The following is a 10,515-nucleotide window of genomic DNA, read 5'->3' on the forward strand; positions in this document are numbered from 1 at the left end:
CGCAGGCATCGACGAGATCCAGTGCTCCCTGCCCGTGGAGAACAGGAGGGTGTTCCTGCACGAGCTGTCGGAGGCCAGCTTCAGCGAGTGCAAGTTCAGCCTCTCACTCACAGACCTGTTTATCATCATCTTCTCCGGCGTGGCCGTGTCCATCGCTGCCATCATCTCCAGCTTCTTTCTGGCCACCGTGGTGCAATGCTTCCAGAGGTGCACCCCCAACAAAGACCCCGAGGACGAAGAGGACGACGAGGATGACTGAGCCGCCCCCTCCCATTCCTCACTTTCCAGAACCCAAGCCATCGGCTCCCCTCCAAGAAGAGAGGGACGTGCTGAGAGGGGAGAAGAACCGGCCACCCACAGTGCCCAGAGCACAGAGCCGCACCTGCTCCGTGCCCTGCACCCCGGGCGCGCCTGCTGGGAGCTCCGCTCTCAGAGTTTGGAATCCAGAGTGGAGCGGCCCAGGAAGGATCCCTGGAGGAGAGCCGGCTCTCGGCGGGAGGGGTGTGTGGGGAGAAGATGGCTGAGTCCCGCTTCCTAGTCGACAGGTGAAAACCAGCCCAGGGCACATGCAGACCTCAGCTCGCCCACAAAGATGATTTTGTGCCGTCCGTTCTCTGACCTGTTCTGGGAGACCTGGCAGCATCTCCTTCCTGCCAAGTGGCAGCAGCTCAGACAGCGGGGACTCAAGTGCGGGTCCCCCTCCCTGGAAGCAGGACTTCTGCTCCTCTGGAACAGGCTTCCGCAACCTTGGGATGTTACGCAAAGAACAAACCCACGTCTGGCTAAAACGGCGCCGAGGAAGAAGCTAAGAAGTGGCCGAAGGACGTTTGCTGTTACATGTTGGTGACAGAGTTGGGAAAACTTCCGTTGACAGAACTCAAACCCTGATCCTTCTCCTAATGGTGGCAACTCGTGGAGGAAGGAGGGGCGTTCTGTACAATCCCGATGCCGTCTGCTCTTCCCTCTGAGGGACAACCAAGTCACTTCCCCTCCCGTCCCGCAGCCCCTCACCTCCCACCCGTTCGGAGTCCCTCCTCATCCACATGAGGCCTGCTGTTCCCTGTGCTGGCACCGTTCCAGACATGTCGTCTCCAGAACTTGCAGGAAACTTTCCTGGAGGCCAGGATTCCAAAAAGCAGGTTGCGTCAGCCCACCAAAATGTTAAAAAAAAGAAAACATACGAACTAGGACTTGGCCTCAGAGAACCCTCCATCGGCGGCCTTGGGGGCTATGTGACATTTCTTTGGCGCACAGGCTGTGACAGGCAGTGTTTTCCAGGCTGTGGAATGCAGCTCTTCGGTTCAGAGACAATGTGAGACAAACAATGTCATGCACCCAGCGGGTTAATGCAAGATGGCAGGAGTTAGCCGCGTTGGACCTCGCTGGGGACTGATGCCTAGACCAGGGGCTTGGGGGAGGCTCCTGGGATATTTCCGGGAATCAACTCTCCATCATTTCTCGTAATACATCCCTTATGTTTCCTTCCTTCTTTGCTCCCTTCCATCTTTGCTTCCAGAAGGGTTATCTGAGTGCTTGCTAAGTGTCAGGCACTGGTCCAGACGCTGCAGATATGCACTGAATAAGACAGGCAGGGCCTCTGCTCGCCTGGGGCTCGTCTTCTTATGGGGGGAACATAAAACAGACAAGTGAACAAATCCCATCACAGATAGTGATAAGCACCATGAAGGAAATAAATGAGGTCCTGTGACCCAGAGTAACTGGTCGGAGCCACTCCAGAGTGGGTAGTTGGGTGTATTGGCCAGAGTTCTCTAGAGAAACAAAACCAGTAGGAGATATGTATATTCTAGAGAGGGAGGGAGGGAGAGGGAGAGAGAAAGAGAAAGAGAGGGAGAGAGAGAGCGAGAGCTTATAAGAAATTGGTTCACATGATCATGGCAGCTGAGAGGTCCCGTGATCTGCGGTTGGCCGGCTGGAGACCCAAGGAAAGCAGGTAATATAGTCCCACTCTGAGTCCGAAGGCCTGAGAACTGGGAGAGCCAATGGTTAAGTTCCAGTTTGAGGACAGAAGACCCAGATCCAGCAGTCGGGCAGAGAGAAAGTGAATTCCCCCTCCCCCCATCTTTTCGTTCTGTTCGGGCCTCCAGCAGGTTGGATGGTGCCCACCCAGGTGGCAGAGGGCCGTCTGCTCTCCTCGATCTACAGATTCGAATGCTAATCTCATCCAGAAGCACCCTCACAGACACACCCAGAAATAATGTTTAACCAGCCATCTGGGCACCCCGTGACCCAGTCAAGTTGACGCAGAAAATCAGCCATCACCTCGGGGAAGGGCTCTGATTGGCCAGCTTCGAACTGCATCCTGCCTCCTGCTCTCACCTCCCTGCCACCTCCTTCCCTCCCTCCTTTCCTCCTCTTCCACTCTCTTTCTCTCCTTACCCTCTGTCCTTGAGGAGACTCTCCGTCACCCCTTCTAGCCCCCAGCCTTGTGGGCTCCAGTGGCGGAGACCTCGGGCTCAGAGGGGCTGACCTCTCACGGAGTCACCAGGCAGGTGGAGAAGCGGGCAGCGTCTTCCCAGACTCCATGGCAACCTCAGCACCCAAGGGGCCACCTCCGTGGGCTCCACCTTCAGTGCAGATAACGCTTCCCTTGAGGCAACAATAGGGGCAAATGGAAATTGCTCGTCATGACCCGCTAGATGCTGCTCGAACTCCTGTCTGAAGTTCCAGCCATTATTTGCACCTTATTATGAATGAAGATATTCAGTCAGGCGAGAACTTCCCTGACATGGGGCCACAGGAGGGAAGATAGAAAAGATCACGGAAGAGGGCCAAGGGCTCAGAGGCTGGAGTTTGCGACACAAAACAGTCTAAGGCCAGCACCTGCCCAGCCTGGCCACAGACTGCACTGAGCCTTGTATAGGGTGGGAAGTGCTGCCTGTTGTCAGTCTCCCATCCCCACTCCCAGGACCATCCTACTGGGGACACAATTAAAGCCCTGGATCCAGCTGGGCCCCGCCAAAGTCACAATGCGTTTCTCTGAGAATCTCGGGGAGATGGTGCCCCAGGCTGTGGAAATAGCGCCAGATCCTTGTCCTAATGGGTTCCGGGGAATGCATTCCCTCTTAATGAGTTTATTTTATTCCTTCCGTCCATCTCAAGTGATTCAATCTGGCCAGTGGGCTCAGCTGTTTGCTCAGAAGGCACAAGCCCTGCACAGTGTAGGGACCAGTGGTCATTTACGGAATGAATGAGTGAGTGGGGGAGGGGGTGACCCAGGGCTTGCTGGGTGCCAGTCAACCATCATTTCTGTCGGCCGCACCCCAGAGTTTGGGAACAAGCACGATTCTGGGGAAGAAGAGCTTTAAAACAGTGCCAGTTGAAATAGTCACTGCCTGGATATAAAGTCCCAGTGAAACACTGGGGACGTTGAGGACGTGAGGGACATCTGCCATCAAGCCCGAGAAAACACACTGACCAGGAGCCACAGCTCAGCCGGGCAAATGCCCTTTGAGAAGTGGCATCGCACAAACAGTAGGCGATGATTTAGTGCTCCCTGCTTGCCATAGGGTCTCCAGCGATTATTAAAAACAAGGACAATGCCGCATGCCAGTTGAGGGCCTGCTCTGCACCAGAATCTCCACTGTGTCATTTGGTGTCATTTGTCACGCCCCCAGAGTCACTCTCATCACACTGTCCCATGTTATTTTCTGCACAGTACGTGCCACGGTGTGAAATCATCCCGCTTGTTGTTCACGTGGTTATCGGCCACCTCTCTGGGCTCGCACGCGAGTTCCCCAAGGGCAGGAACCCAACCGTTTGTGTCCCTGGTGTTTGGAGCAGTACCTGGCACACAGGAGTGGCACAGCCAATATGCATATTTGTTGAAAGAGCAAACCAGTGAATTCCAGGCACCGTACCAGAAACTCTACAGACCCGAGCTCTGCTGAAGCATCCCCACGACTCCAGGCGAGAGCCGCTCTATCCCAGTTTTGTAGAGGAGGAAACCAAGGCTCAGAGAGGGTGAGTAGATGACAGGATGCAGCACAGCCAGAACAGGCTCGCGGCTGTTGGAACAGATTCCAAAGCCTGTCCTCCCAGTTATGATAATAGCTCATGTGTGTCGAGGGCACTCTCTGTGCTAGACGCTGAACCACGCCCATTATGCAACTCCTGAACCCTGGAAGGCAGTGTAGGTGTCAGGGTTCTCCAGAGAAATATACATATAAACTGTAGAAAGAGATTTATTTTGAGGAATTGGCTCATGTGATTGTGGAGGCTCAGAAGTCCAAAATCTGCGGGGTGGGCTGGCAGACTGGAGAGCCAGGGAAGCGCTGATGTGGCAGCTCACATCTGGAGGCCGTCTGCTGCACAGTTTCCTCCTGCTTGGGGGAGCTCAGTCTTTTGGTCCATTAAGGCCTTCAACTGATTGGATGAGGCCCCCCCACATTAGGGAGGGCAGTCTGCTTTACTCAAAGTCCACTTGTTTAAATGTTAATCTCATCTAAAAACATCCTCATAGAAACATCCAGAATAAGGTTTGACCATACATCTGGGCACCATGGCCCAGCCAACTTGACACATAAACCATCACAGGCAGGTACCGTTATCACTTCCGCTTTATGGATCCATCACTTCCACGTGGCCGATGAGAGAACTGGTTTGGCCCTGGGAGTGACGTGCCCAGGAGGGGCACAGCTGGTAAGTGATGGAGTGGGATTTGGCTACAGATGCTCTGACCACTGCACACCCTCTCTCTACCCAACTGCATTTCCTTCTCAGGCCAGCAGGAGCAGGCCTGGCAGCGACAGCGTGGAGTGGCACATTTCTTCAGGCTATGTGCTGGGCTCCAGGAAGAGCAGCCTGCACCTGCTGGCTGCATCCAGGATGAGTTTATTTTAAGCCTCAAATCCAACATCTTAGACCCCTTCGGAAGAGTCAAAACCACTAAAATATCTTGTCTCTCTGCCTTGCTCTCCCTAAGATCTGATGCCCAGAGGATTCTGGCAGCATCACAAATGAATTCATCTTATTGTGATGACAACGGGTGCCACGGGTATAACCCTGGGACCTGGGCAGGGGGCCCTTCTCTTGGGTCTAGCGCTTAAGAGGGCCTTGTTCTGGTCCTCCTCCAGCTGCACTCTTCCCCCTGGGGTAAAGAATCTGTGGGGCCATGGGCACACACCTACCCAGAACCAGCGCTCTCTTCTAGAATGTTCTCTGGGTACTCAGGACCACAGAATTCCCTGCACAACAGACCCCAAGCTCGGGGGTCGGCCTCTTCCCAGCATCCCTCCTCTGAGACACTGAGTGGCCAGGTAGTGGATGTTGGTGGCGGATGTGAATAGAGGTCAGACGTGTAGTCTGGGTGTCCATGTAGGTGTGCGCAAGACCCCTAGAGGCGCAGGCTGAAGCCAGGGCTGGGAAGAGAAAGGGGGAGTCTTTGATGGCTCAGCTTTCTCGACATGGCCATATTCTGGTGCAGATTTCCAAGAATTCAAGAATCATCGTTTAAACTTGGTCTTGCAAGACCTTAAGGAGGTATTGCTGTCAAGGTAGCTGGGTGGCACATTTAGCAGTTTATCTTCATTTATGACTTGTGAATGTTTAGATACGGGTGTGTGGAGAGTATTTGTACTCTTCTCCTGGTTTCCTAGATGTTACAGATAGGCTTGGGTACCACAGCAGGGTCCGAAGGGCAGCCACACACCCCGGCTCTGGCCTTAGGACTGGATACTGCTGCTGCCCTGTGGGGCTGGTCCACAGGGGCCTGTATACAGAAAAGCTGAAAGATGCACCCACACCATCGCTTCCCCCCACGATAGAGAAGGGTCTGCCTTGAACCTCCATGCCTCCCCCGCCTCCTCCTCTTCCCTCTCCTCCTCCTCCTGCCCCCACACCGTCCCTCCAGGCTCAGATGGCCCAAGTCACAGGTGCAGTCAGCGTCTGGGGGCCATGGTTTTTCCAACACTGTTAAATTTAACTGAACCCTGGAGCACATCACGGCTCTGAGTGTCCTTCACGTCGCGCCACCACCAGCTGAGCCAGCCGCCAGCCTTGAGCCTTGGCCATAAAGTCCTTTTTAGTGGCCTCTAGTGGCCTTGAGCATTAAGTAATTTATTATTTGCAAAGTGGTCTATTCAGCCTTGTATGGCGAAACCTCCCCAAAGCAGATCCCTGTGGGTTTCATTTGCCTGCAACCAACAAGGTGGCTGTGTTCTTCAAGACCCCAGGCTAATAAACCCATGTCCTCGCTTTAAATTGTTTTTCCACGGAAAAGATTTTTCAAAAACGAAAAAGAACACTGTTCTCTGCTGTTTGCAAATGCGATCCATTTTTTAAAAACACACCTTTTCAGGGTGTAAGTGAGTTATTATATTTTGGCCTTGCAAGAAATACAATGAGCTCTTCTGGTAAAACCTCACCGCCGTGTTCAGGACCGTTAGTCGTGAACTCGCTTGCCCTGTGGGGTTCCGCTGGTACCCGAGCTGGGTGTCGGTTTTCCAAGAATCGTTCTTTCAGGCTTTGCCTCTCAGGACAGAGCCGCCATCCCCATCTGAGCCTCTGACTGCGAATAATGGGAGCGAAGCAACCGTGTGTCAACCGGTCTCAAAAGGAGCCCTCGAGGGTGGAGGGACAGCCTCTAGTGGAGCGTCCACTGTGTCCTCATAGCCAAGTGCCCTCAGCTGTGCCATGGACCCTCTCGGAACCGCCAGCCCTCCCCCGTGAACAGAGTAACACCGACTTCTTGGCAGAGTTGACAAGAGCACAATAAAATAATGGGAGGGAACGCCCACTCAGTGCCTGGCACAGGGGCACGCCCCGCAAACCTGGTCCCTTCCCTCATCCGTCAGAGTCCTAGCGGTGCCTCCCCGAGCACGCACAGGTGCACAGAGAGGGCGTCATCTCAAGAGAACTGTGGAATCAGAGCTTGACTCCCAGCACCAGATGACGGGAGCCGGAAGCCAGCGGTCCAAAGACCTCTGGCATGGAATGAAGGAGCTCAGTTCTCATCCTGCCATTATGTAATCGGGCCCCAGCCCCACTGCTAGTGGCCTGTCTGACCCAGCTGGCTTTGGGTGCTCAGGAGTCTGCATACACGTCAGAGGCCGCCTTTACACGTGTAACCCGCACGTCCCTGGGCTCCTCTCACCAGGAATACAAATGAGGCCACATGAATACACAAGTTATGTTGTCCTGGTGGAGCCCACCTGCCTGACCGCAAGTGAGTAAAAGTGCCTCTCTGCCCATCCCCCAACCCACCGGCAGCAGGTACGTGTGGGCATGGGGAGTCTCTCTCAGGCTTAAAACCCAGTCTGAACTGGCCTCCGCTGAGCGTCCATCGTGTCTGCTGAGGGTTCTCCCTTGCCCTGGGCAGTGGGTCCTCCACCCACCTGGCTGTGGCTCCTTGGGAGACCCCGTGCCTGCCCTGCCAGGTGTTGAATCCCAGACCACCTTCCCTGAGGTGCTCCCACAGGTGACCTGCCTTCAGCCCCACACGCCCAGCAGAGCCACAGTGAGCTTCTCATGGGAATGGGGACAACGCCACCTCTGTGAGGTCAGACTAGTCCCTAGGCCAGGCCCAGAATCTGACCCCTCACACCCTCCCAGTTTCCCCATCTCTTGGGCTTCTTCCCTGAACACCAAGGCCTCTCTTTGCCGGGCCTCCTTCCACTCGGGTCTGTCAGCGTGAGCAGACGGATTCCTGGGCGGGCCTGCCAGCACCTGCAGCCACGGCAGCCGAGCCAGGGGCGGCTCCGGCGGGGTGGGACGTGGACGTCGATGCCGTTCAGCACCTCTGTCCCCTCCGGCTTGATAGGGGAGGCTGCAGGGTTCTGCTGAGACTGGGGGAAGCTGTGGGCTCCACATAGTCTTACGAGCTGCCTGGAAAGGAGAGAAATGCAGGAGTGGGACGTCCCCAATGTGGGGCTCTGAGAGGCACCGTGGACATCTCCCCCTGCCCCACCCCACGGAATCCTTTGTCCCCAGAGATGCCCTCTAGACTATAAGCTCCATGAGGTCGGAGCCATCACTAAACACCAACCCCTGCCCAGGCCTGGCAGACAGGAGCCCCCAGTTGTCACATCAGTGGAGGAACACGTCTGAAGAGGGCCTTCCTTAAGGGATGGGGTCCAAGGGAGCCAGGAGGCAGGGCAGAGTCCAGGCGGGGCGCCACGCCAGCTTACTGCACTTGACCCACGACCCCTGAAATGGTTCTAACAGAGTATCTGGGAGCTGTATTTCTGGAGTATTAAAATAGCAGAGTAATAAACCATTCAAGCAGAATACCAGAGTATCCACATTCTACCTGAGTATTTGGGGGGCGGCTGAGCGGGGCCTGCTGCTCACCCGGCTGGCCCTGAGGCTGGTCATGCTGCTGTGAGCGGTCCCGAGCTTTACCTCCCTGCTTCGGCCCCATCCCCATCATGCACACCCTTCAGCCCCTCAGCACTCCTTCAGCTCCCCACACAGGCCTCGCTTGGTCCAGCCCGAGGGCCCTTGCGGCTGGCTGTCCCCTCTGCCTGGGCTGCGCTTCCCTAGATCTTTGCTCCTTCTTGTCATTCAGGTCTCAGCTCAAAGGTCACCTTCCCAAAGAGGCCTTCCTGCCCATCCCAGCTAAAGAACCCTCCCCCACCCTCTGAGCATCATCCCCCTGTTCCATTCTCTTCACGTTGCACATCTCTGTGTGTGCTTCTTGGGCTTTGTTTGCTTGCTTGTGTCCCTTCCCCTCCAGATTGTAAGCTGTAAGAGCAAGGTCCATGCCTGTCTTTACCCTGTATGCCCAGAGCCGAGACCTGTTGTGGGCTTGGCAGGAGCCTGATAAATATTTGTGAAGTGGATAGATGAGGTGGGTGGGTGGGTGGATGGGTGGATGGATGGATAGGTGGGTGGATAGGTGCATGGATGCATGGGTGGATGCACAGATGGATGGATAGGTGGGTGGATGGGTAAATAGATGGATGGGTGGGCAGATGGATAGATGGATGGATGGAAAATTTTATACCCTTTCCAAGGACTTGAAAGCCACACGTAACGTGTGAGGAATACAACCAAGGAAGGATTTACAACTCATACTGAGTACGTTAAAGGAAAATGCCTCTTCACCTTGCAGAGGTCACAGTTCTGAGCCCAGGGCCACAGCCGTGTCAGGAAACATTTGTAGCGGTGTCTTCCTTATCAGCTGCCCATCTTTGCTGTAGTGCAGGAGCCTTCCCTGCTGCGGGGTGTGGCTGTGGGTTACAGATGCAAACCCCCAGACTTCGCACCTTGCCTTTCGTCTGAGAGCCCAGGAGGACAAGCCCCTGTCAGATCGCCATGTCCTGTTAGGCACTAGTGGCCACATCCTCTCCTCTGAGCCTCCCCTCCCCCTGCTCTCCTCTCCATGGCACCGCCAGCCTTGGCATCGGCCGCTGCGTACTGAGTGATTTCCATTCCGACCATCTGACCCCTAATTACTTCTGTTAATTACTTGGACAGGCTTTCCCTGCAAAAAGGGCTTAAACCCGGGGTGGGGGGTGGCGAGAAGGGGATGTTCTTCACCTGTCCTTGTCCGCCACCTGCCTCTGGAGGGAGGAGACTGTGCACCATCCAGGTTATTGAATTTTCCAAAGATTTGCTCTCAACGGAGGTCAGTCTGTCACTTTGATGAGTTCTCTCTAAGAGCTTATTCTTTCGCTAATCTTGAATTTTCTAAAGTGCCTGATTGCTTGTTGGGAGAAACGAGTGGCATAGCAGGAGAGGGAGGGGCGAGCGCCCCTTCATCAGTGCAATGTGGAATTAACCGCCTCAATGCTTTCTGGTCCCCTGCTGACTCCCACATCCAAGAAAAGGCCAGCACGGAGCCGCCCAGCCCAGTACGGAAGTCCAAGTGGGCCACAAATGCCTGCAGCTCCCATGCCCCTCAAGTCATCATCTCATGGATCACAACACCCCTCCCAGTTCTAAGGCGAGTGAAACAGCCTCACAGGTTCTCTGGGTTTGGGCTTTCCCCTCATTTCCCCCATCTGTTCTGCCTAAATCCTCCTTGTCCTGGACGCTTCTGACTTTGGACTCAGTCACTCCTTCACTCATTCAGTATTTGTTAGGAATTCACCCTTGCCTGGCCCTGGTCACACTGCAGCACACGACAAACACAGACTCCAGCCACAAGCAGTTTTCCACCAGAGAAACAAGGAGAACAAGTGATCACAACGATGTGATGAGTTAGGAGATGCCTGGGGAGCCCAGAGTGGGGCCAGCTCCGCGTGAGGGCCAGAGAAAGGGTCCCTATGAGACCCAGCGACCCTGTGCAAACCCCGGCACCGGGAGACGAGCAGACTCCGGCAGGGCTGCTAGCAGGGGACCCCAGCCCCCCATGAAATGCCTGTCTGCGAACGCTCAACGCCGCCAGGAGAATTTACTGTTTGCTCCAGCGGGTACCTGACAAGAGGCCGGTCCCAACCACCCTTTCTTAGAGATTCACTAAGAGGGGCTCACAGGTGGGAATCCCTCCTCTGGCCCTTTGAGGTGCGTATGTCTGTCTGACAGCTCAGGAGGGCCTTTCTCAAGGGCCTGAAA

At 55.1% G+C, this 10,515-nt stretch overlaps 1 protein-coding gene across 2 annotated transcripts in view; it reads left to right on the plus strand.

The window, feature by feature from the left end:
- The window catches only part of LRRC38 (leucine rich repeat containing 38), a 41,646-nt gene extending 37,126 nt beyond the window's left edge, over positions 1 to 4,520 (plus strand). Inside the window, exon 4 of one of the 2 annotated variants that reach the window (XR_011503618.1) lies at positions 6 to 138. Coding sequence is in view for 1 of the 2 variants with exons in the window: in XM_014836154.3 (XP_014691640.3) it covers positions 6 to 259 (254 nt within the window). In the remaining variant the exon portion in view is untranslated. Of the gene's footprint in view, positions 1 to 5 lie in introns of both variants that reach the window. The other variant, XM_014836154.3, reaches the window with a different exon arrangement.
- The last annotated feature ends 5,995 nt before the right edge of the window (positions 4,521 to 10,515 follow it).

Source organism: Equus asinus, chromosome 5, assembly GCF_041296235.1.
Source record: "Equus asinus isolate D_3611 breed Donkey chromosome 5, EquAss-T2T_v2, whole genome shotgun sequence".
In the NCBI taxonomy this organism is placed as follows: Eukaryota; Metazoa; Chordata; class Mammalia; order Perissodactyla; family Equidae; genus Equus; species Equus asinus.